The sequence below is a fragment of the Pongo pygmaeus genome, chromosome 8, assembly GCF_028885625.2.
Source record: "Pongo pygmaeus isolate AG05252 chromosome 8, NHGRI_mPonPyg2-v2.0_pri, whole genome shotgun sequence".
Classification (NCBI taxonomy): domain Eukaryota; kingdom Metazoa; phylum Chordata; class Mammalia; order Primates; family Hominidae; genus Pongo; species Pongo pygmaeus.
The window spans coordinates 127,988,648-128,015,219 of record NC_072381.2 but is presented as its reverse complement, the minus strand read 5'-3'; the positions used below and the strand labels follow the sequence as shown (position 1 = coordinate 128,015,219).

General features: G+C 51.4%; 1 protein-coding gene across 1 annotated transcript in view; it reads right to left on the bottom strand.

The window, feature by feature from the left end:
• The window catches only part of DMBT1 (deleted in malignant brain tumors 1), a 77,973-nt gene that overhangs the window by 38,287 nt on the left and 13,114 nt on the right, over positions 1-26,572 (bottom strand). Inside the window, exons 5-23 of the mRNA XM_054503339.1 lie at positions 24,556-24,603; positions 23,153-23,200; positions 20,196-20,519; positions 19,077-19,106; positions 18,157-18,198; positions 17,015-17,338; positions 16,018-16,047; positions 15,087-15,119; positions 13,989-14,312; positions 12,557-12,586; positions 11,599-11,637; positions 10,515-10,838; positions 7,693-8,016; positions 6,717-6,779; positions 5,617-5,940; positions 3,536-3,879; positions 3,285-3,300; positions 2,580-2,618; positions 1,479-1,802 (exon numbers count right to left, since the gene is read on the bottom strand). Of these exons, the coding sequence (XP_054359314.1) occupies positions 1,479-1,802; positions 2,580-2,618; positions 3,285-3,300; positions 3,536-3,879; positions 5,617-5,940; positions 6,717-6,779; positions 7,693-8,016; positions 10,515-10,838; positions 11,599-11,637; positions 12,557-12,586; positions 13,989-14,312; positions 15,087-15,119; positions 16,018-16,047; positions 17,015-17,338; positions 18,157-18,198; positions 19,077-19,106; positions 20,196-20,519; positions 23,153-23,200; positions 24,556-24,603 (3,030 nt within the window). The remainder of the gene's footprint in view (positions 1-1,478; positions 1,803-2,579; positions 2,619-3,284; positions 3,301-3,535; positions 3,880-5,616; positions 5,941-6,716; positions 6,780-7,692; positions 8,017-10,514; positions 10,839-11,598; positions 11,638-12,556; positions 12,587-13,988; positions 14,313-15,086; positions 15,120-16,017; positions 16,048-17,014; positions 17,339-18,156; positions 18,199-19,076; positions 19,107-20,195; positions 20,520-23,152; positions 23,201-24,555; positions 24,604-26,572) is intronic.

Below are 26,572 nucleotides of genomic sequence, written 5' to 3'. Positions count from 1 at the left end.
CCCTACTCTGGGCACACACAGCATGAAGCTCCACAGCTCCAGAGGGCAGAACCATGCTGTCCCCATGTTCAACAGTTAGGTGGCACCCACGTGGTCCTCCCTGGCTTCTGGCAAATTGCCAAGGATGGCAAGGCCTTGGCCAGACAGCTGCAGGGACAGAAACTGTCACCCACCCTTGCAGGTCTGCAGTGCATGGCCGGAGGGTCAGGAACGAGGTCCCAGTAGGAGTAGGGAGCCCTCCAGGGCTTGTCCTCAGTACCTGGATGAGGATCTTTCCTCTTACTGGGAAGAGGATTCCATGGGAGACAGGTCACCAGCACCCTCCACCCTCCAACACCAGAACCAGGACTGACTCCCCAGAGACTCCAACTTCCTCCCACTCAATGCACAGGGACATAAAAAAGACAGGGGCCCACCCTGACCCTCATCCTATCATTTTCAGAAAAAAACATTTGCCAGAGATAGAGAGTGAGTCCTACAGAGGTGGGAGAGGATTATTTACCTACTGTAAATGCAGATAAGGTGGTGGTGGACAACGTGTCTCTAATTGCAACAAAGACAAAGGCTAGAATTAAACTTGAGGGTGAAAAGCTCCAAAAGGAAAAGTCTCTAGACATGGCAAGCATCATGAAAACTACTCCATATCTGGTTCCTGCCACTAGCTCCCCATGTGTCTGCCCAAGTCTTCAGCCCAGTAAGCTCAGGAAGGGACATAGGCCTCACTGGAGACCAGTCCAATCCCTCCTATCTCTGAAGGACCTTGAGGATTGGATCCTCAACTATACAGGTGAGGCTTGATGTGCCACATCTGGGTTATGGAGGTCAACCCTTCATGAATAACTTAGTGCCCTCCCTGGTCACGGGTAAGTTCTTCCCTTAGTTCCTAGAAAGAGCTGGTGGTTCAAAAGAGCCTGGGCCCTCCCTCTTGCTTTCTCTTGCTTCCTCCCTCACCATGAGACCTCTGCCCAGTGCACCTCCCCATCTTCTTCTGCCATCTTGCTTCCTCCCTCGCCATGTGACCTCTCCCCAGGCCAGCTCCCCATCCCCTTCTGCCAGGAGTACAAGCAGCCTGAGGTCCTCAGCAGAAGCCGAGCTGATGCCTGCACCATGCTTCTATGCAGCCTGTAAAGCCACCACCCAAATCAAGCTCCATCTTCATGAACAACCTGGCCCAGCTATTCCTTTCCAGCCACATTAAAGGCAAAGACTTGGCGCTTTCATTTTCTCCCTCTGCTTGCCCAGCCTCAGTAGGGGAACAAAGGTCTGACCCTTATTTCACTTTGGCCCATTGCCCTCTCTGACCTCTTCAAAACCTGGTAATGTGGCGAAGACTCATGCGGTTTCCTAGGAGAGAGCTAAGGAGATATCAGAAATATAGGAAAGGTTGAAAAAGCACTGAGTGAGGAGATGAGAACATAATAAGACCTTCCTGAGCAAAATCTACCCCAAGAGAGGAAACCAAATTGCTGGAGGCCCACCTGAGCAGATGACACCAGCGTCTTCACCATGTCCACAGTTGTGGGAGAGCCAGCCATTGTTGGGGCAGCTCCACAAGTAGGACTCCTGTCCTGAGCAGCGCACATCATCCAGGACAATGGGTCCTGAGCCCTGACCAAACCGGGCATTTCCTGGGGCTGACATGGCCCAGCCACAGCCCAGCTGCCTGCAGACCACATTGGCATCATTGGTGTCCCAGCTGTCATCACACACAGTGCCCCAAGAGCCTCGGTATAGGACCTCCACTCGGCCCTGACACCTGTCACCTCCATTCACCAGCCTCAGGGCCAAACTGGATTCAGGTCCTACAGGGGAACACAAGAACACTTCATCAATCCCTATCAGGAGGTCAAGGATCTAAGGCACATTCCACATTCAGGGCACTTCCTAATGGCCAAAGTCACCTGGGCAGACAGTCACGATTAAAGATGACTGCAACCAGAGGTTCAGGTTCATCACAGTAGAAGGAGAGGTGATACGCCATTCTCGGGTTTATGGAGGCTCAATTTTGGGGAAGCACCTGTGACCCCACTGGAGGTGACAGGAATAGACACCCGACTCCCTACTCTGGGCACACACAGGATGCAGCTCGACAGCTCAAGAGGGCAGGACCATGCTGTCCTCATGTTCAACAGTTAGGTGGCACCCACGTGGTCCTCCCTGGCTTCTGGCAAATTGCCAAGGATGGCAAGGCCTTGGCCAGACAGCTGCAGGGACAGAAACTGTCACCCACCCTTGCAGGTCTGCAGTGCATGGCTGGAGGGCCAGGAACGAGCTCCCAGTAGGAGTAGGGAGCCCTCCAGGGCTGGTCCTCAGCACCTGGATGAGGATCATTTTTTTTTTCCTTATTATTTCCTGATACTTGGAAGAGGATCCCATGGGAGACAGCTCACCAGCACCCTCTACCCTGCAACACCAGAACCAGGACTGGCTCCCCAGAGACTCCAACTTCCTCCCACTCAACGCACAGGGATATGAAAAAGACAGGGGCCCATCCTGACCCTCATCCTCTCATTTTCAGAAAAAAACATTTGTCCAGAACTAGACAGTGAGCCCTAGGGAGGGGTGAGAAGACTATGTACCTACTGTTGATGCAGTTAAGGTGGTGGTCGGCAACGTGTCTTTAAATGCAACAAAGACGAAGGCTAGAATTAAACTTGAGGTGAAAAGCTCCAAAAGGAAAGTCTCTAGACATGGCAAGCATCATGAAAACTACTCGATTTCTGGTTCCTGCCACTTGCTCCCCATGTGTCGGCCCAAGTCTTCAGCTCAGCGAGCTCAGCAAGGGACATAGGCCTCACTGGAGACCAGTCCAATCCCTCTTATCTCTGAAGGACCTTGAGGATTGGATCCTCAACTTTACAGGTGAGGCTTGATGTGCCACGTCTGGGTTATGGAGGTCAACCCTTCATGAATAACTTAGTGCCCTCCCTGGTCAGGGGTAAGTTCTTCTCTTAGTTCCTAGAAAGAGCTGGTGGTTCAAAAGAGCCTGGGACCTCCCTCTTGCTTTCTCTTGCTTCCTCCCTCACCATGAGACCTCTGTCCAGGCCACCTCCCCATCTTCTTCTGCCATCTTGCTTCCTCCCTCGCCGTGTGACCTCTGCCCAGGCCAGCTCCCCATTCCCTTCTGCCAGGAATACAAGCAGCCTGAGGTCCTCAGCAGAAGCCGAGCTGATGCCTGCACCATGCTTCTATGCAGCCTGCAAAGCCACAACTCAAATCAACCTCTATCTTCATGAACAACATGGCCCCAGCTATTTTTTTCCAGCCACATTAAAAGCAAAGACCTGGCGCTTTCGTCTTCTCCCTCTGCTTGCCCAGCTTCGGTAGGGGAACAAAGGTGTGACCCTTATTTCACTTTGGCCCATTGTCCTCTCTGACCTCCTCAAAACCTGGCAATGTGGCGAAGACTCGTGCGGTTTCCTAGGAGAGAGCTAAGGAGATATCAGAAATATAGGAAAGGTTGAAAAAGCTCTTAGTGAGGAGATGAGAACATAATAAGACCTTCCTGAGCAAAATCTACCCCAAGAGAGGAAACCCAAATTGCTGGAGGCCCACCTGAGCAGATGACACCAGCGTCTTCACCATGGCCACAGTTGTGGGTGAGCCAGCCATTGTGGGGACAGCTCCACAGGTAGGACTCATTCCCTGAGCAGCGCACGTCATCCAGGACAATGGGTCCTGAGCCCTGACCAAACCGGGCATTTCCTGGGGCTGACATGGCCCAGCCACAGCCCAGCTGCCTGCAGACCACATTGGCATCACTGGTGTCCCAGCTATCATCACATACCGTGCCCCAGGAGCCTCGGTATAGGACCTCCACTCGGCCCTGACACCTGTCACTTCCATTCACCAGTCTCAGGGCCAAACTGGATTCAGGTCCTACAGGGGAACACAAGAACCCTTTATCAATCCCTATCAGGAGGTCAAGGATCTAAGGCACATTCCACATTCAGGGCACTTCCTAATGGCCAAAGACACCTGGGCAGGCAGTCACGATTGAATATGACTGCAACCAGAGGTTCAGGTTCATCACAGTAGAAGGAGAGGCAATATGCTATTCTGCTCGGGTTTATGGAGGCTCAAGTTTTGGGGAAGCACCTGTGACCTCACTGGAGGTGATAGGAATGGGCGCCCGACTCCCTACTCTGGGCACACACAGCATGAAGCTCCACAGCTCCAGAGGGCAGAACCATGCTGTCCCCATGTTCAACAGTTAGGTGGCACCCACGTGGTCCTCCCTGGCTTCTGGCAAATTGCCAAGGATGGCAAGGCCTTGGCCAGACAGCTGCAGGGACAGAAACTGTCACCCACCCTTGCAGGTCTGCAGTGCATGGCCGGAGGGTCAGGAACGAGGTCCCAGTAGGAGTAGGGAGCCCTCCAGGGCTTGTCCTCAGTACCTGGATGAGGATCTTTCCTCTTACTGGGAAGAGGATTCCATGGGAGACAGGTCACCAGCACCCTCCACCCTCCAACACCAGAACCAGGACTGACTCCCCAGAGACTCCAACTTCCTCCCACTCAATGCACAGGGACATAAAAAAGACAAGGGCCCACCCTGACCCTCATCCTATCATTTTCAGAAAAAAACATTTGCCAGAGATAGAGAGTGAGTCCTACAGAGGTGGGAGAGGATTATTTACCTACTGTAAATGCAGATAAGGTGGTGGTGGACAACGTGTCTCTAATTGCAACAAAGACAAAGGCTAGAATTAAACTTGAGGGTGAAAAGCTCCAAAAGGAAAAGTCTCTAGACATGGCAAGCATCATGAAAACTACTCGATATCTGGTTCCTGCCACTAGCTCCCCATGTGTCTGCCCAAGTCTTCAGCCCAGTAAGCTCAGGAAGGGACACAGGCCTCGCTGGAGACCAGTCCAATCCCTCCTATCGCTGAAGGACCTTGAGGATTGGATCCTCAACTATACAGGTGAGGCTTGATGTGCCACATCTGGGTTATGGAGGTCAACCCTTCATGAATAACTTAGTGCCCTCCCTGGTCACGGGTAAGTTCTTCCCTTAGTTCCTAGAAAGAGCTGGTGGTTCAAAAGAGCCTGGGCCCTCCCTCTTGCTTTCTCTTGCTTCCTCCCTCACCATGAGACCTCTGCCCAGTGCACCTCCCCATCTTCTTCTGCCATCTTGCTTCCTCCCTCGCCATGTGACCCCTGCCCAGGCCAGCTCCCCATCCCCTTCTGCCAGGAGTACAAGCAGCCTGAGGTCCTCAGCAGAAGCCGAGCTGATGCCTGCACCATGCTTCTATGCAGCCTGTAAAGCCACCACCCAAATCAACCTCTATCTTCATGAACAACCTGGCCCAGCTATTCCTTTCCAGCCACATTAAAGGCAAAGACCTGGCGCTTTCGTTTTCTCCCTCTGCTTGCCCAGCCTCAGTAGGGGAACAAAGGTCTGACCCTTATTTCACTTTGGCTCATTGTCCTCTCTGACCTCTTCAAAACCTGGTAATGTGGCGAAGACTCATGCGGTTTCCTAGGAGAGAGCTAAGGAGATATCAGAAATATAGGAAAGGTTGAAAAAGCACTGAGTGAGGAGATGAGAACATAATAAGACCTTCCTGAGCAAAATCTACCCCAAGAGAGGAAACCAAATTGCTGGAGGCCCACCTGAGCAGATGACACCAGCGTCTTCACCATGGCCACAGTTGTGGGAGAGCCAGCCATTGTTGGGGCAGCTCCACAAGTAGGACTCCTGTCCTGAGCAGCGCACATCATCCAGGACAATGGGTCCTGAGCCCTGACCAAACCGGGCATTTCCTGGGGCTGACGTGGCCCAGCCACAGCCCAGCTGCCTGCAGACCACATTGGCATCATTGGTGTCCCAGCTGTCATCACACACAGTGCCCCAAGAGCCTCGGTATAGGACCTCCACTCGGCCCTGACACCTGTCACCTCCATTCACCAGCCTCAGGGCCAAACTGGATTCAGGTCCTACAGGGGAACACAAGAACACTTCATCAATCCCTATCAGGAGGTCAAGGATCTAAGGCACATTCCACATTCAGGGCACTTCCTAATGGCCAAAGTCACCTGGGCAGACAGTCACGATTAAAGATGACTGCAACCAGAGGTTCAGGTTCATCACAGTAGAAGGAGAGGTGATACGCCATTCTCGGGTTTATGGAGGCTCAATTTTGGGGAAGCACCTGTGACCCCACTGGAGGTGACAGGAATAGACACCCGACTCCCTACTCTGGGCACACACAGGATGGAGCTCGACAGCTCAAGAGGGCAGGACCATGCTGTCCTCATGTTCAACAGTTAGGTGGCACCCACGTGGTCCTCCCTGGCTTCTGGCAAATTGCCAAGGATGGCAAGGCCTTGGCCAGACAGCTGCAGGGACAGAAACTGTCACCCACCCTTGCAGGTCTGCAGTGCATGGCTGGAGGGCCAGGAACGAGCTCCCAGTAGGAGTAGGGAGCCCTCCAGGGCTGGTCCTCAGCACCTGGATGAGGATCATTTTTTTTTCCTTATTATTTCCTGATACTTGGAAGAGGATCCCATGGGAGACAGGTCACCAGCACCCTCTACCCTGCAACACCAGAACCAGGACTGGCTCCCCAGAGACTCCAACTTCCTCCCACTCAACGCACAGGGATATGAAAAAGACAGGGGCCCATCCTGACCCTCATCCTCTCATTTTCAGAAAAAAACATTTGTTCAGAACTAGACAGTGAGCCCTAGGGAGGGGTGAGAAGACTATGTACCTACTGTTGATGCAGGTAAGGTGGTGGTCGGCAACGTGTCTTTAAATGCAACAAAGACAAAGGCTAGAATTAAACTTGAGGTGAAAAGCTCCAAAAGGAAAGTCTCTAGACATGGCAAGCATCATGAAAACTACTCGATTTCTGGTTCCTGCCACTTGCTCCCCATGTGTCGGCCCAAGTCTTCAGCTCAGCGAGCTCAGCAAGGGACATAGGCCTCACTGGAGACCAGTCCAATCCCTCTTATCTCTGAAGGACCTTGAGGATTGGATCCTCAACTTTACAGGTGAGGCTTGATGTGCCACGTCTGGGTTATGGAGGTCAACCCTTCATGAATAACTTACTGCCCTCCCTGGTCAGGGGTAAGTTCTTCTCTTAGTTCCTAGAAAGAGCTGGTGGTTCAAAAGAGCCTGGGACCTCCCTCTTGCTTTCTCTTGCTTCCTCCCTCACCATGAGACCTCTGTCCAGGCCACCTCCCCATCTTCTTCTGCCATCTTGCTTCCTCCCTCGCCGTGTGACCTCTGCCCAGGCCAGCTCCCCATCCCCTTCTGCCAGGAGTACAAGCAGCCTGAGGTCCTCAGCAGAAGCCGAGCTGATGCCTGCACCATGCTTCTATGCAGCCTGCAAAGCCACAACTCAAATCAACCTCTATCTTCATGAACAACCTGGCCCCAGCTATTCTTTTCCAGCCACATTAAAGGCAAAAACCTGGCGCTTTCGTCTTCTCCCTCTGCTTGCCCAGCTTCGGTAGGGGAACAAAGGTGTGACCCTTATTTCACTTTGGCCCATTGTCCTCTCTGACCTTCTCAAAACCTGGCAATGTGGCGAAGACTCATGCGGTTTCCTAGGAGAGAACTAAGGAGATATCAGAAATATAGGAAAGGCTGAAAAAGCTCTGAGTGAGGAGATGAGAACATGATAAGACCTTCCTGAGCAAAATCTACCCCAAGAGAGGAAACCCAAATTGCTGGAAGCCCACCTGAGCAGATGACACCAGCGTCTTCACCATGGCCACAGTTGTGGGAAAGCCAGCCATTGTGGGGACAGCTCCACAGGTAGGACTCATTCCCTGAGCAGCGCACGTCATCCAGGACAATGGGTCCCGAGCCCCGACCAAACCGGGCATTTCCTGGGGCTGACATGGCCCAGCCACAGCCCAGCTGCCTGCAGACCACATTGGCATCATTGGTGTCCCAGCTGTCATCACACACCGTGCCCCAGGAGCCTCGGTATAGGACCTCCACTCGGCCCTGACACCTGTCACTTCCATTCACCAGTCTCAGGGCCAAACTGGATTCAGGTCCTACAGGGGAACACAAGAACCCTCCATCAATCCCTATCAGGAGGTCAAGGATCTAAGGCACGTTCCACATTCAGGGCACTTCCTAATGGCCAAAGACACCTGGGCAGGCAGTCACGATTGATTATGACTGCAACCAGAGGTTCAGCTTCATCACAGTGGAAGGAGAGGCAATATGCTATTCTGCTCGGGTTTATGGAGGCTCAAGTTTTGGGGAAGCACCTGTGACCTCACTGGAGGTGATAGGAATGGGCGCCCGACTCCGTACTCTGGGCACACACAGCATGAAGCTCCACAGCTCCAGAGGGCAGAACCATGCTGTCCCCATGTTCAACAGTTAGGTGGCACCCACGTGGTCCTCCCTGGCTTCTGGCAAATTGCCAAGGATGGCAAGGCCTTGGCCAGACAGCTGCAGGGACAGAAACTGTCACCCACCCTTGCAGGTCTGCAGTGCATGGCCGGAGGGCCAGGAACGAAGTCCCAGCAAGAGTAGGGAGCCCTCCAGGGATTGTCCTCAGCACCTGGATGAGGATCTTTCCTGATACTTGGAAAAGGATCCCATGGGAGACAGGTCACCAGCACCCTTCCCCGTCCAACATCAGAACCAGGACTGACTCCCCAGAAACTCCAACATACTCCCACTTAACGCACAGGGACATGAAAAACACAGAGGCCCACCTTGACCCTCATCCTATGATTTTCAGAAAAAACATTTGTCCAGAGGTAGAGAGTGAGCCCTAGGGAGGTATGAGAGGACTTATTACTAGTTTACCTACTGTTTTTACCTACTGTTGTTGCAGGTAAGGTGGTGGCCCGCAAGGTGTCTTTAATTGCAACAAAGACAAAGGCTAGAATTAAACTTGAGGGTGAATAGCTCCAAAAGGAAAAGTCTCTAGACATGGCAAGCATCATGAAAACTACTCGATTTCTGGTTCCTGCCACTTGCTCCCCATGTGTCTGCCCAAGTCTTCAGCTCAGCGAGCTCAGCAAGGGACATAGGCCTCGCTGGAGACCAGTCCAATCCCTCCTACCTCTGAAGTGTGGAATATCCTCTTCTCAGCTACAAACGGTTTGCCTGCCCCATCCACTGACACATCGACTAATGGGCACATCCGACACCATTGTTGAGCCTCTGACTGTTAGAGCTAAAATGTTAGAAGGATCAGGGAGCTGCCCAAAGGAGTATAAAGTCTCCTGGCAAGTGGAGGTACCAGAAATTTCTAATATCTCTCTCCCTGCCTGAGCACAGCCTCTGCCTTTCTGGATGTAGATGGGGCCCTGCTGCATCTGGGGGTGTTTGAAGGACTTTGTGTCTGCCCATAGTAATCAGGTTGACATAAAACCAACCCTCTCCCTTGCACATCTTAGCAGTCCCTGAGTCAGCAAGTATGAAGAGGCCACTCCTGCAAAAAAAAATCCAGACTGTGATCTTCTAGCCCAGCCCACAGGCATTCATGACAAGGCTTTGCTCAGTAAGCCTCATGGGCATTGCCCGCCCCACACCTGACAGGTGCACAGGCAAGACACTGCAGTGCTCTAGAGGCAATTGCAGTCAAGCACTCACACCCCCAAAATCCAGGCCAAACATGGACAGTCACAAATCTCCACTCCCAGCCTTGTGTTTCTGGTCTGATGCCTCCTTATTGGTCCTCAGCAGAAGACCCTCCCTTCCCAGCATGAGCCTTTGGTTCTGGGTTCCTCCCAGTCAGACCATCCCTCCCCCAACGCCTATATGTGCTGCATCCACCTCACTGTGACCTAAACCTTTCAGTAGGGGAAAGGTGGAACCCTGGAGAGCCAGCGTGCTATAGTTTGGATGCTTGTGCCATCCAAGACTCATGTTGGGATTGGATCCTCAAGTATAGAGGTCAGGCTTGATGTGCCATGTCTGGGTTATGGAGGCCAAACCCTTCATTAATAACTTAGTGTCTTCACTGGTCAGGGATGCGTTATTCTCTTAGTTCCTAGAAAGAGCTGGTGGTTGAAAAGAGTCTGGGCCCTCCCTCTTGCTCTCTCTTGCTTCCTCCCTCACCATGTGACCTCTGCCCAGGCCAGCTCCCCATCCCCTTCTGCCAGGAGTACAAGCAGCCTGAGGTCCTCAGCAGAAGCCAAGCTGATGCCTGCACCATGCTCCTATGCAGCCTGCAAAGCCACAACCCAAATCAACCTCTATCTTCATGAACAACCTGGCCCCAGCTATTCCTTTCCAGCCACACTAAAAGGCAAAGACCCGGCGCTTTCGTCTTCTCCCTCTGCTTGCACAGCCTCGGTAGGGGAACAAAGGTGTGACCCTTATTTCAATTTGGCCCATTGTCCTCTCTGACCTTCTCAAAACCTGGCAATCTGGCGAACACTCAGACAGTTTCCTAGGAGAGAGCTAAGGAGATATCAGAAATATAGGAAAGGTTCAAAAAGCTCTGAGTGAGGAGATTAGAACATATTAAGACCTTCCTGAGCAAAATCTACCCCAAGAAAGGAAACCCAAAGTCTTGGAGACCCACCTGAGCAGATGACACCAGCGTCTTCACTATGGCCACAGTTGTGGGAGAGCCAGCCATTGTGGGGACAGCTCCACAGGTAGGACTCACGTCCTGAGCAGCGTACGTCATCCAGGACAATGGGTCCTGAGCCCCGACCAAACCGGGCATTTCCTGGGGCTGACGTGGCCCAGCCACAGCCCAGCTGCCTGCAGACCACATTGGCATCATTGGTGTCCCAGCTGTCGTCACACACGGTGCCCCAGGAGCCTCGGTATAGGACCTCCACTCGGCCCTGACACCTGTCACTTCCATTCACCAGCCTCAGGGCCAAACTGGATTCAGATCCTACAGAGGAACACAAGAACACTTCATCAATCCCTATCATGAGGTCAAGAATCTAAGGAATGTTCCACACTCAAGGCATGTCCTAATGGCTAAAGTCACCTGGGCAGGCAGTCACCTTTGAATATGAATAAAACCAGAGATTCAGCTTCATCAAAGTCAAAGAAGCAGTGACACCACATTCTGCCTGGGTTTATGAAGGCTCAAGTTTGGGGAAGCACCTGTGACCCTACTGGCGTTAACAGGAATGGAAACCCCATTCCCTAACCTGGGCACACACAGGACGGAGCTACACAGCTACAGTAGGCAGGCCAGACTCTCCCCATGATCAGGAGCTTGGTGGCAATCCTATGGTCTTGTCTGGCTTCTGAAAATTTCACAGGTATGACAAGGCCTTGGCCAGACAGGTGCGGGGACAGTCACTTTCACTGACTCTTCACACCTCTGCAGCCCATGGGCTGAGGGACAGGAATGAGATCTTAGTAGGATTAGGGAAGCCTCCAGGGCTTTTCCTCAGCACCTGCATGAGGATATTTCCTGACCACTTGGAACAGGATTCCATGGGAGACAAGTCACCAGCACCCTCCAGCCTCCAACATCAGACCCAGAGCTGGGTCCCCAGAGACTCTACTTCCTCACATGCAACCCACAGGGACATGAAAAAGAGAGGGGCCCACCTTGACCCTCATCCTATCATTTTCAGAAAAAACATTTGTCCAGAGATAGAGAGTGAGCCCTAGGGAGGGGTGAGAGGATTATTTACCTACTGTTGATGCGGGTAAGGTGACAGTCGGCAACGTGTCTGTAATTGCAACAAAGACAAAGGCTACAATTAAAGTTGAGGGTGAAAAGCTCCAGAAGGAAAGGTCTCCAGAGAAGGCAAGCATCATGAAAACTACCCCACTTCTGGTTCCTGCCACTTGCTCCCCATGTGTCTGCCCAAGTCTGCAGCTCAGCAAGCTCAGCAAGGGACATAGGCCTTGCTGGAGACCAGTTCAATCCCTCCTGCCTCTGAAGTGTGGGATGTCCTCTTCTCAGTCACAAAGGGTTAGCCTGTTCCACGCACTGACACATGCATTGACGGGCACATCTAACACCATTGCTGACACTCTACTAGCTCGAGCTAAAATGTTAGGGAAACCAAGGAGCTGACCAAAGGGGTATCAATTTTCCCAGTAAGTGGAGGCACCAGAAATATTTATTATCCATCTCCATGCCCAAGCATGGCCTATGCCTCTTCTGGATGCAGATGTAGCCCTGCAGAATCTGGGGTGCTGGAAGGAGTGAGGAATGGAGGTATCAGGCCTGCACTGACATTGCTTGCCTGTGGCACCAGCCATGTTTAAGGCTTTAGCTGACATTGGCTTCCCAGGAGACTTTGGCAATCACTATCAATTCTCGGGAAGGTCATATCAGCTCTGAATAGAAAAGGGCCAAAGCTAATTAAATATGAGGTCATTTCCTAAACCTCTAAGGGTTGGCCATTGAGACAGTGTGAAACTGCTTCATGAAAGCTGAGATAAATGGAACAGAAGAAAGAAGCCTCCTGAACCCTATGTCTGGTGCAGAAGCGCCATTCCAGGGTCTCAGTTACAGAGCAGGGGAAAATTGTATGCCATGCAGTATCCACTCTGAGAAGAACAAGGGCTCTGTGGAGTGCAGAAAGGGATAACTGTGCAGAAAGAGAAGGGACATCCTAAGGAAGGACACTGGGGGCTCACCTGGCCTGGGCGTCGACCAGGAGTGGGCAGCTGTGAGAAAGAGGAGGTCAGATCAGATGAACTGTACAGAAGCTGGCAAAATCAGAACAAAGGTGGAAGGAACTAAACAGGTCATGCCTTCAGTCCATGCTAGGTCCCCATCACAAAGGGAGGGGCATTGCCATGCACATCCCCACAGAGATGCTCCTTGGAGGGTGTCTGGGCAGATCTTGTCCACTATTGCCAACTCCAAGGTGATTAACCTTGTGTCTGCCCATAGTAATCAGGTTGACACAAAACCAACCCTGTCCCTTGCACGTCTTAGCAGTCCCTGAGTCAGCAAATGTGAGGAGGCCACTCCAGCCAAAGTCCTGCCTGTGATGTTCCAGTCCAGCCCACAGGCGTTCATAACAATGCTTTGCCTAGCAGACCTCATGGGGGCTGCACACTCCACACCAGACCAGTGCACAGGCAAGACACTGCAGTGCTCTGGAGGGAGTTGTGGTCAAGGACTCACAGCCCCCAAATCCCAGGCCAAACATGGACAGACACAGATCTGCACTCCTAGCCTTGTGTCTCTAGTAAGACACCACCTTATTGGGCCTCAGCAGAAGACCGCGCTTCCTAGCAGGAGCCTTTAGTTCTGGGCTCCTCCCAGTGAGACAGTCCCTCCACCATCCCCTAGATGTGCTTCATCCACATAACCCTTATGCAAAATCTTTCAGTAAGGGAAAAATGGAACCCTGGAGAGCCAGGGTGCTATACTTTGGAGGCTTGTCACGTCCAAGTGTTATGTTGCAATTGAATCCCCAAGTTTAGAGGTGAGGCCTGATGCACCATGTCTGGGTCATGGAGACCAACCCTTCATGAATAACTTAGTGCCCTCCCTGGTCAGGGGTGAGTTCTTCTCTTAGTTCCTAGAAAGAGCTGGTGGTTGAAAAGAGTCTGAGCCGTCCCTCTTCCTCTCTCTTGCTTCCTCCCTCACCATGTGACCTCTGCCCAGGCCACCTCCCCATCCCTTTCTGCCAGGAGTACAAGCAGCCCGAGGCCCTCATCAGAAGCTGAGCAGATGCCTGCACCATGCTCCTATGCAGCCCGCAAAGCCAAGACCCAAATCAGCCTCTTTCTTCATAAAAAAACCGGCCCCAGCTATTCCTTTCCAGCCACACTAAAAGGCAAAGACGTGGCACTTTCCTCTTCTCCCTCTGCTTGCGCTGCCTTGGTAGGTGAACAAAGGCATGACCCTTATTTCACTTTGGCCCATTGTCCTGCCTGACCTCCTCAAAACCTGGCAATGAAGACTCATGCAGTTTCCTAGGAGAGAGCTAAGGAGATATCAGAAATATAGGAAAGGTTGAAAAAGCTCTGAGTGAGGAGATCAGAACATAATGAGATCTCACTTCCTGAGTAAAATCTACCCCAAGAGAGGGAGCCCAAGGCCTTGGAGGCCCACCTGAGCAGATGACACCAGCGTCTTCACTGTGCTGACAGTTATGGGAGAGCCAGCCATTGTGGGGGCAGCTCCACAGGTAGGACTCATAGCCTGAGCAGCGCACATCATCCAGGACAATGGGTCCTGAGCCCTGACCAAACTGGGCATTTCCTGGGGCTGATGTGGCCCAGCCACAGCCCAGCTGCCTGCAGACCACATTGGCATCACTGGTGTCCCAGCTGTCATCACACACGGTGCCCCAGGAGCCTCCGTATAGGACCTCCACTCGGCCTTGACACCTGTCGCCTCCATTCACCAGCCTCAGGGTCAAACTGGATTCAGATCCTACAGGGGAACACAAGAACCCTTCATCTATCTCCATTATGAGGTGAAGGAAAAGGCATGGACAACACTCAGGGTAGTGGGCAAAGTAGTCAAGTTTGAATACAAATGCCAAAGTCACCAGCGCACACAGTCACGATTGAAGATGACTGGACCCAAAGGTTAAGCTTTGTCATAGTGGAAAAAGTGATGCCCTATTCTACTCCAGTCTATAAAAGCTCAAGTTATGGGTAAGCATGTATGACCCCAGAGGACAGGACAGGAATGGACACCCCACTCCCCACTCTGGGTACACACAGGATGGGGCTACACAGCTACAAATGACAGGCTTAGACCCCCTCCATATTCAGGAGTTTATTGGCACCTGCATGGTCCTCTCTGCCTTCTGGCAAATTGCCAGGGACGGCAAGGCCTTGGCCACACAGGTGCAGGGACCGGCACTTTCACCCACTCTCCAGAGGTCTGGATCCCATGGCCTGAGGGCCAGGAACGAGGTCCCAGTAGGATTAAGGAGCCCTCCAGTGCTCATCCTGAGCACCTGGATGAGGATCTTTCCTGACCACTTGGAACAGGATTCCATGGGAGACAGGTCACCAGCACCCTCCATCCTCAAACATCAGACCCAGCACTGGCTCCTCAGAGATTCCACCTTCCTCCCATGCAATCCACAGGGACATGAAAACAGAGTGGCCCCCGTTGAGCCTCATCCTATCAGTTTCAAACACAAAATATGTCCAGGGATAGTGAGCCCTAGGAAGGGGTGAGAGGATTATTTACCTGCTGTTAATGCATGTGAGGTGGGCCAAGTATCTGTAAATCGCAACAAAAGGAAAAGACAGAATTAGACTTGAAGGGAAAAGGCACAGAACAAAAGGATCTCTGGGAGGAGGAATCAACGTGACAACAATTCCACTTCTTGTTCCTGCCATTTGCCTCCCATGTGTCTGCCTAGGTCTCCTCTGCTGTGAACTCATCCAGGGACAAAGGTCCTGCTGGAGACCAGACTGAGCCCTCCATTTCTCTAATCCTGGGGTATCTTTCTATCTGTTAGAGGATGCCCCCACCATGCCATCCCACATCTGTTGATGCATGGACTGACGAGGACATCAGATGCCATTGCTGAGGCTCGGACACTGGCAGCTAAAATGTTAGGGGAACCAGGGGCTGCCCAGGGGACAATCAGGAATCAGGTTTCTAGCTAAGCAGAGACACCACAAACCTTTATTATCCCTCTCCCTGCCCAAGCACAAACTCTGCCTCTTCTGGATATAAATGCAACCCATCGTAATCTCGGAATGTTTCCAGCAGTGATGGATGGGGGTATCGAGCCTACCCTGACGATGCCTTGAACAGGTCAGAGGGTGACACCCTCAATTTTCAGACACTATATGTGAGTCCTGAATATAAAAGGACCAAAGCTCATTAAACATGGGGCCACTTCCTGAACCTGTAAGGGCTGTCCACTGGGACACTATGAAACTGTTTCATGAAAGCTGAGAGGGGTTGAAAAGAAGACAGAGGCCTCCTGAATCCTGTGTGTGTTTAAAAAGCGCTGTGCTGGGGTCTCAGTTACACAGCCGGTGTTGGGGGTGGAAATAATATGCCCCACAATATCCACGCAGTGAAATAGGGGAGCTCTGTGGAATGGGGAAGGGGTGATTGGGCAGAAAGAGAAGGGACATTTTGAGGAAGGACACTGGGGACCTACCTGGGCTGGGTGTCGGCCAGGACTGGGAAACTGTGAGAAAGAGAAGAGAAGGTCAGATCAGGAACATTACGCAGAAGTCGGCAAAACTGGAACGAGGAGGGAAAGAAATGGGCGAGTCTGACACTCAGTCCATCCTAGCTCCTATCACACAGGGAGGGACATTGCCATGCACATCCCCACAGAGATGCACCGTGTAAGGGGTCGAGGCAGATCCTGTCCACTATTCCCAGCTCTGAGGTGATCAACTTTGTGTCTGCCCAGGGTAACCAGGTTGGCCTAAACCAGCCCTCTCCCTTGCACGTCTTAGGCATTCTTGAGTCAGCAAGGCTGAGGAAGCCACTCTAGCCAAAATCCCTTGTGCGATCCTCAAGCCCCAATCACAGGCAATGACAAGGCCATGTCTGCCAGTCTCATGTGGGCTGCCCTCCCCACACCAGACCTGGGGCACAGGCAGTGCTCAGCAGTGTTCTGAAAGGAGCTGAGGTCAAGGACTCCAACCCCACGCAACCCAGGCCTGACATGAATAGAAACCCATTTGCACTCCTAACCCTTGAGCCTCTATTTCCAGACCTCCTCACTGGGTCTCAGCTGAGAACCCACTTTCAGACAAGCATCTTTAGTTCAGATTTCCTCGCAGTGAGGGGATCCCTCCCCTGCCTTGCTGTCTGTCCTGAGTCCATGATACCCTCACCCCGTGCTACTCAGCAGGGGAGAAATGGAGTCCTGGGGAGCCAGCACTTTTCTCTTCTGCCTCTTCCTTGTATTACCTCAGGAAGGGGATAAAGTCTGGGTTGTTTGAGTTTGGTCCCCTGTCCTAAGTGACCACAGGAACACTAGGCAGTGAATACATACGGATTCTTAGCAGAGAGCTAACAAGTCTTCAGAAATATAGAAAACACAGAAGAAGCTTTGAGTGAGAAGATCAGAATGTAATTAGGAGTTTCTTTTGGAGCAAACTCCACTCCAAGAGAGTGAGCCCAAGTTCTTGAAGGCCCACCTGAGCAGATGACACCAGCGTCTTCACTATGGCCACAGTTGTGGGAAAGCCAGCCATTGTGGGGGCAGCTCCACAGGTAGGACTCACGTCCTGAGCAGCGCACATCATCCAGGACAATGGGTCCTGAGCCCCGACCAAACCGGGCATTTCCTGGGGCCAACGTGGCCCAACCACAGCCCAGCTGCCTGCAGACCACATTGGCATCATTGGTGTCCCAGTTGTCGTCACACACGGTACCCCAGGAGCCTTGGTATAGGACCTCCACTCGGCCTTGACACCTGTCGCCTCCATTCACCAGCCTCAGGGCCAAACTGGATTCAGATCCTACAGGGGAACACAAGAACCCTTCATCCATCCCTGTCAGCAGGTCAAGGATCTAAGGCAAGTTCCATACTCAGGGCACTTCCTAATGAACTAAGTCACCTAGGCAGGCAGTCACCTTTGCATATGACCAGAGATTAGGCTTCATCACAGTGAAAGTAGCACTGATGGCCTACTCTACCAAGGTCTATGGATGCTCAACTTTTGGAGAAGCACCTGTGACCCCAGTGGAGGTGACAGGAATGGATACCCCACTCCCCAGTTGGGTACACACAGGATGGAGCTGCTCAGCTCCAGATGGCAGGCCCAGACCCCTCCCTTATTCAAGAGCATGGTCCTATCTGGGATCTGGCTGGCAAAGTACCAGAGATGGCAGGGATGAGGTCCCCGTAGGATTAGGGAGACCACCAGGGCTTGTCCTGAGCACATAGATAAGGATCTTTTCTGACCACTTGGAAAAGGATCCCGCAGGAGACAGGCCACCAGCACCCTCCATCCTCCAACATCACATCTAGTTCTGGGTCTTCAGAGACTCCAGCTTCCTCCCTACCCAACCCACGGAAACATGAAAAAGCAAGGGGCCCACCTTGAGCCTCATCCTATCATGAGCCTAATGATTCCTAATGATCTTCTGGGAGGTCCTGCTCTTGTTCCCAGTGCCGAGCTGACTCTTGAGCCAACTGTTTCTCACCTGCTGCCATCCTCCCACCCTTAGCCCACTTCCCCCCCTCTCTTTATGGCAATCATAAGTGAACTATGAAATCCAAAGTGTATCCAGAGGTAGAAAGTGAGCCCCAGGGAGTGTTGAGAGGATTCTTTACCTTCTGTGGGTACAGGTGGTGATATCCCGACAGGCCAACTTTCTGTAAACAGCAACAAAGAGAAAGGATACAATTGGACTTGAAGGGAAAAAGGTAAAAAACAAGCGGTTCTCTGGACCAGGCAAGCACTGTAAAAACAATTCCACTCGAAGTTCTGGCCACTTGCTCCCCATGTGTCTACCCAGGTCTCCTGCCCAGGGAACTCATTCAGGGACAAAGGACACCATGCAGGCCCTTCCATCTCTCTCTGAGACAGGGATGACCTATTCTCAGTTAGGAAACCTTCACCACCCCCATCCCCCACCATCCACTGACGCGTGGACTGACTGGCTCATCTGACACCACTGCCAAGACTTGACACTTGCAGCTAAAATGTTCGGGGTACTAGGGGTCCGCCCCGGGGGAAATCAGGTTTCCTGGTAAGTGAAGGCACCAGAAACGTTTCTTAGCTTCTCTCTCCCCTCAGCATGGCCTCTGCCTCTTCTGAATGCAGACGTGGCCCTGCAGAATCTGGCGGACTTTCAAGTAGTGAGAGATGGGGGTATCAGGCCTGTACTGACCTTGCCTTCAACAGAACATTAGAGGGTCTCACCCTCAAAATTCTCAGAAAGGTTGTGTCAGCCCTGAATATAAAGGGACCAAAGCTCGTTAAACAGCAGGCTTCTTTCTGAACCTGTAAGAGTTGTCCATTGGGACAGCATGGAACTGTGTGATGAAAGCTGAGATGGACTGAAGAGAAGGCAGAAGCTGAATCCTATGTGTGGTTAAGAAGCCCATGCTAGGGTCTCAGTTACAGAGTTGGGGGGGAAACAATATGCCCCAGAGTATCTGCAGAGAAGCAGGAGGGCTCTGTGGAGTGGGGAAGGGGTAACTGAGCAGAAAGAGAAGGGGTATCCCGAGGAAGGATTCTGGGGACTCACCTGGCCTGAGTGTTGACTGAGGCTGGGCAGCTGTGAGAAAAAAATAGCAACATCAGACACCAAACACTCAGTGACTCCAACTAGAGTTAACTAGAGTGACTTGGGGTGTCCACACACTGAGCTGATGCCCATCACATGCCCACCAAGTGGGCCCTGCAAGTGCCCACCATGAAGCCCTTGGTGCCTCAGGGACCCCACAGCCCCTGGCATTGCCTTCTCTGTGCCTGCGGCTCACTCTCCAGGGATATGAAGTTCACTTTGTTGCCTGGGACTGGCCACAACAACCTCGGTATCAACACCCAGGGAGCAGCAAACAGCCACCCTAAGCAATGAGTAGATGAAGACCCTAACTCTCCACCCTTGAGCTGCGATGAGTCTGAGGTTTGACGTGGATTCCTGGTGATACTCTGGGAGGTCCCCCCGATCCCTATGCTGAGCTCACTCATGAGCCCACCATTTGTGACTCACTGCCATCCTCCCACCCTTACCCCACTTCCCTGCCTCTTCACAGCAATCATGAGTGAACTATTTACAATTGCATCCTTCCCTCTGGGTCAGCGGCTGACAGCACTCAAGGTAATACAGCATTCAAGGGGAGGGGAGGCTTCACCAACCAGATCCCCAAAACATGCTGTCCCTGAGAAGGAGCCTTGGGGAAAACGGGGCTATGAGTTATGCGGATGTTCCTGGAGCAGAATAAAAAGCTCATCATTTCTGATGTCAGCATGCTGGACCCTGTGTCTGAACACCAGTGCCTCAGTCACCTCCAAACCAATGTTGGGGCACTGCTCGCAGCTTGGGGATTTGTGCTGACTGTGGCATTGTACCCACAGGCCAGCTGCCCCAACTAAACTCCAGAGCCACCAGATAACCAGGAAAGACTTGGGTGGGGGCCCTGGAGTGAGAAACCTGTTTGTTACTATATTCTCTGAATACAGTCTGTCCCCAGAATGGGCCCAAGTGATTTTCTTTTTTTAATAGAGACAGAGTTTGCCATCTTGCCTAGAGCTGGTCTTGAATGCCTGAGCTCAAGGAATCTGCCTACCTCATCCTCCCAAAGTGTGGGGATTAAAGGCATGAGCCACCACACCCGACCCTCCAGGGATCTTTGATGCCTACCTGAGCAGATAACACCAGCATCTTCACCATGGCCACAGTTATGGGAGAGCCAGCCATTGTGGGGGCAGCTCCACAGGTAGGACTCATGCCCTGAGCAGCGCACATCATCCAGGACAATGGGTCCTGAGCCCTGACCAAACCGGGCATTTCCTGGGGCTGACATGACCCAGCCACAGCCCAGCTGCCTGCAGACCACATTGGCGTCACTGATGTCCCAGCTGTCATCACACACGGTGCCCCAGGAGCCTCGGTATAGGACCTCCACTCGGCCTTGACACCTGTTACCTCCATTCACCAGCCTCAGGGCCAAACCAGAATCAGATCCTAAAGGAAGGCACAGAATTTCTCTTGCACATTCCTACTGAGGCACAAGGTCTCAGGGCCTGCAGGGCATGCAGGGTCTTCCCCATAGGCAGATATCTTTGAAAGAATCTCTAACTAGGCTGGGCTCTAACAGGCCTTAAGGTGAGAGTTCTTCATGGGGAAGAGGACAGTGACTGCTTGGCCCAAACCCAAGCCTTAGAGCTTCAGCTGGAGCAGAATAAAAGCCTCCTCCTGATCTGAATCCTGGAGGGGGCCTAGAGACACACATGACCCTTCTCTAAGCAGACCATGGGCTCTGCCTGATTCCCTCAGACAGGGGACACACAACACCCCACACTGAAGAGCAGCACGATAACATCAGGATGTCCCAGGAGGAGCTCTGATGTGTATCTGCAGCTCTAAGGTTGGTTTGCAGCACATTTTTCACGTGATATTCCTGGCCTTATAGCCTTCCTCAGGGCCAGGATGGCCGGGGTCAGCACAGAGCTGTGGAGATGGGGGAGCTGGGCTGTCACTCTGGACTGGAGACTGATCCCACTGGTCTCTGCTTCCAAAGCACACAGGCTCTTGGAGACACCATATTCTGACTGATTTCTCCCTACCTCCAGGAACATGGGCAATGAAGGAAGCTTCACTCTAGCTGACCTCTGGGATCCAGAAGGTCACTGTGTACTTAAAACATTCCCTCCCATCCCATTCCCTAAAATTTTTCCTGAGTAACAGTAAAGCCCATGGATATAGTTGGCATCATGACCTACAGAAAGGGATTCAAAGTTACTCATTACCTGTCACAACAGTAGACTCAGTATTTGTAGTGGTAGTCTCTGTTTTTGCCAACTGTAGAAGATGGAAAACAAACCCCCCACCCCCCCCAAAAAAAAAAAAAAACAGAAAATATAAAGTTAGGTCTCCTCTGAAGACACTCCTGGGCTGAAAGTAAACTAGGATCTGCTGAGGAGCCATCACTCCTGATCTGGATATTGTCTTGCTGTGTAAATTTGGGAAAGTCAAGAAACCTGTCTAGCATTGAGTTCTTCAATTCTAAAGGGCTGCTTGTGGAGGAAATATTTCTGTACCAATATACTCACTCTGATTCTGATATGCCTACAGGTAACCTACACAGAACTCCAGAAGAGGGATGCAAAAATAACTTTTCCCATTCTTAGGCCTCTAATTGATTTCTCTTCTCTCATTGCATTGGCTACTACCTCCAGTACAACACTGAACAGCAGTGAGGATGGAGGGCATGCTTGCCTTGTTTTTCACATTAGCAGAAATGCTTCTAATATTCCCCTTTAAGTAAGATACTGGCTTGGAATCTCTGTTTTTGAATTGCTCCAGACCCCTGGAATTTGTCCAGCACACCTACAGGAGCTGACTGAGTGCTGGGGCTTGGAGAGGAAGTGATCTGAGAGTTACCCTTAACCCACTGCAGCCACAGCACTCAGCTGCTGTCTGAGCTCTCCACTGGGCTGCTACATGAGGTCTCCGGATCTAAAAGAAATGTGACTCCCACCTGACACTAGACTTCCTGATAAGAGCAACTACAGGTAAGTCCTATCTGCAGTCCTGTGTGACAGGCAGATCAACCAAATCCCTCTGCCCCCTCACTTCCATCCCTGGCTGGACCAGTTATACCAAAGGGCTTGTCAGGCCATGGTGTGGTCCTTAACAGGTAATAGGGACCTCAGGGGAAACCACTCAAGAGGAAGGAACAGATTCTCCTCTTATAGCTGCTGCAAATAAGAAAATGTGGGAATCTTGGGAAGGGACATGGCTAAGTCAGAATAAAGCCAGTCTCACCCTCATTTCTAGTGTCTTCTTTGTCCTTCATCATAAGAAAGAGAAAGAGGTTAAGTCAGGCCTCACCCCATGGGTCAGAGGGAGAAGAAAGAAGATGGCCTGAGGAACAGGAGGGCCTGATGCATGTACCATCAGCATTCCCAACTGCATGCCAACCCTGGGAAGGGCAGAGGCCTTGGTGAGAATGTTGTCCTTGAGCTTCTGCTAGGGCCAAGGTTTCCCATGGGAAATGGGAAGTGACTTCCCCTCCCAAAGCCCAGGGTGCCAGAATCCCAGAATGTATTGACTATGTCTCCCAGATTTCTCACTGGAGATACCCAAGGGGGAAGTACATGAGCTCTGATGCCCATGAGCTGAAGGATTGTGATTTCTCTCTGTTAAGAAGAAACAAGGGTGGCATAATATAGGCTTAAAGACAGGGCAAGGGCAAGGATGCTGTCCTAGCAATTTGGCTACGTTAGCAGGTAGGCACCTGACTCTCAAGGCCCTGTAGCCAGAGATCCAGAACCCTAGGCTAGCCAGTGATGAGCACAGCTGGGTGAGGAACACAGGAGTGAGCAACAAGCAAAGATAACAGAATCTCTAGAGACAGAACAAAAGGCTCCACTGAGAACTCCTTGGAGATGCGTCTTCAAGTTGATTCCTCCTCAGTCTCAGACATGATCGATGCAAGATATACCTGTTCAGACCTGAGGCCTTATGTGGAAGGGCCCCTCGTGGGAGCTAAGCACCCTACTTTCTATGCCCTCTGCACCTCATCTGAATCAGAGATGAACCTAGGGGTGCAGGGGAGTAATGAGCCTACAGGGATCCCCCATAGTAGATGTTACCTTCTGCTACAGTTGGCTCCAGGGTGGACTCCGAGGGAATCAGAGAACCTGCAGGGTGGAGAAAAGAAGAGCTCACTGATTGTAGCCCTCGCTTAGGGAGGGTTGGTCCAGGGCTTGCTCATCTCTGAAGCAAGGGCTGGAAGCACAGGTCCTAAGGGCACCATCCTTGCCACATTGCTAAAAGCCAACCATGTGCTAATCGCTTTGTCATTGTACTGGCCCCAGACTGGGCTAGGATGCCACATGAGCATCCTTTACTCTTATTACTCTACCCCCATCTCCTCTGCTGCCACAGCCTGTATTCAAAAAGTCACCCAGTCCATTCACAACCCCACGCTAGTCACAAGATTGAATGTCAAAAGACATCTGGCAGTTTCTATGGCTCAAACACACCCTCAAATGACAAATATTCACCATCACTGAAATATTCCTGAGAAGGTGGTTCAACTAGAAAAAAGGTGGTTTCAAAAGAAAATCAACCTTTCCAGAATGCAAAACTAAGCCACTCACAAAGTGGCTGCATGGAGGACGATGCCCCCCTGGGGAGCCCAGTCCTACTTGGTGGTTGGATTACCAAGGACACATCCCAGGCATGGTAGCATGGGTTCAGTCCAGCCCACACTCCAAATGCCAGAGTTGTTCTTGAAGTAGACAGTTTAACCAGAAACTCCTCTTTGCGGAACACGCCATGGGTCAGTGTCTTTGTAGGTCTCTTTGTGAATTAAAAAATCTCTTGGTGTCTGCACACATCCTGGCACTATGTGAACAAAGGAAATCAGCACTGGGACTTCCTGGGTTGGGTCCAGGAGAAGTTCTCTTTTCCATTGAGCATGTTAAGTATCTTTTATTTGTCACTTAATTTCCAGTAAAGAGAATGCCTGGGTTCTCTCCTCAATTTGATGTTGATATACATTTATGTCTTAAGTCCCAAGAGTTCTCCCACCCTCCTCAAATTTTGAAAAGGGAGAAACTGCCACTTAGGAAGATATATATTTGGTATCCCAGGCCAGGTCGTGATGCTACTGAAGTGATTGCATCAGCAGGCTCTGAGGGGCTGAGACTGAAGCCTACATCCACCACATCCAGCTTCAGAAGGACATGCAGATGATCCCTTGGCCTTCATTGTCTATGAAAAGGGGCGGTACTACTTACAATCCAACATCAATTAAGACATCACTTACAGCAAAGCAAGTAAACTACAGAGCACACATACGTGTACAAACGTGCTCATGTGTGGTGATATGGACTCAGAGTTGCACAGCACAAGGTGATATCCACACTACCTGAGCACCTGACGCCAGCACACTACTTTCTATGCCCTCTGCACCTCATCTGGATCAGAGATGAATCTAGGAGTACAAAGAGGTACTGAGCCCATAGGGATCTCCCATAGTAGACATTACCTTCTGCTACAGTTGACTCCAGGGTTGACTCCAAGGAAATCGGAGAACCTGCAGGGTGGAGAAAGGAAGAGCTCATTGATGGTAGCCCTTGTTTGGGGAGGGTTGGTCCATGGCTTCCTCAGGTCTGAAGCAAGGGCTGGAAACACAGGTTCTAAGGACAACCTCCATTGCCAAGAGCCAACCATGTGCCAATCACTCTGTCACAGTACTAGCCCCAGGCTGGGCTAAGATGCCGCACAAGCATCGTTTGTTCTCCTTACCCTCCCCCAACCTCTTCTGCTGCCACAGCCTCTATTCAACAAGTCACACAGTCTATTCACAGCCCCATCCTAGTCACAAGAATGGATGTCAAATGACATCTGGCTGTTTCTATAGCTCAAACACACCCTCAAGTGACAAATATTCACCATCACTGAAATATTCCCGAGAAGGTGGTGCAACAAGAAAGAAAGGTGGTTTCCAAAGAAAACCAACCATTCCAGAATACAAAACTAAACCACTCAAAAAAGTGGCTGCATGCAGGACAATGCCCCCTTGGGGAGCCCAGTTCCACTTGGTGGTTGGATTATCAAGGGCACACCCCAGGCATGGTAGCCTGGGTTCAGTCCAGCCCGCACAAGGAATGCCAGAGTTGCTCCAGAAGTAGACAGTTCCACCAGAAACTCATCTTTGGGGAGCACACCATGGGACAGTGTCCTTGCAGGTTTCTTCGTGAATTAAAAAAAACCTCTTGGTGTCCGCACACATCCTGGCACTATGTGAACAAAGGAAATCAGCACTGGGATTTGCTGGGCTGGGTCCAGGAGAAGTTCTCTTTTCCATTGAGGATGTTAAGTATCTTTTATTTGTCATTTAATTCCCAGTAAAGAGAATGCCTTGGTTCGCTCCTCAATTTGATGTTGGTATACCTTTATGTCTTAAGGACCAGCAGTTCCCCCATCCTCCAAAGCCTTTAAAAAAGGAGAAACTGCCACTTAGGAAGATGTATATTTGGCATCCCAGGACAGGGGTTGTCGTGATGCTGCTCATCAGAACCAGTTCACGAGGTGATTCCATCAGCAGATTCCGAGGGGCTGAGACTGAAGCCTGCCTCCACCACGTCCAGCTTCAGAAGGACAGGAAGATGAACGCTTGACCTTCATTGTATATGAAAAGGGGCAGTACTACCTACCCTCCAAACATCAATTAAGACATCACTTACAGCAAACCAAGTAAAATGCAGAGCACACACAGGAGTACAAACATGTGCTCATGTGTGGTGATATTGACTCTGAGTTGCACATACACAGAGCAAGGTGATATCCACATTACCTGAGCACACGACACCAGCACCCTACCTTCTATGCCCTCTGTACCTTGTCTGAATCAGAGATGAACCTAGGGGTGCAGTGGGGTAATGAGCCCACAGGGATCCCCCATAGTAGACGTTACCTTCTGCTACAGTTGACTCCAGGGTCAACTCTGAGGGAAACGGAGAACCTGCAGGGTGGAGAAAGGAAGAGCTCATTGATGGTAGCCCTTGTTTGGGGAGGGTTGGTCCATGGCTTCATCAGCTCTGAAGCAAGGGCTGGAAACACAGATCCTAAGGGCAACCTCCATTGTTAAAAGCCAACCATGTGCCAATCGCTGTGTCACTGTACTGGCCCCAGGCTGGGCTAAGATGCCGCATGAGCATCCTTTGCTCTACTTACCCTCCCCCAACTTCTTCTGCTGCCACAGCCTCTATTCAACAAGTCACACAGTCCATTCACAGCCCCATCCTAGTCACAAGATTGGACGTCAAATGACATCTGGCTGTTTCTATAGCTCAAACACACCCTCAAGTGACAAATATTCACCATCACTGAAATATTCCCGAGAAGGTGGTGCAACAAGAAAGAAAGGTGGTTTCCAAAGAAAACCAACCATTCCAGAATACAAAACTAAACCACTCACAATGTGGCTGCATGGAGGACGATGCCCCCTTGGGGGGCCCAGTTCCACTTGGTGGTTGGATTATCAAGGGCACACCCCAGGC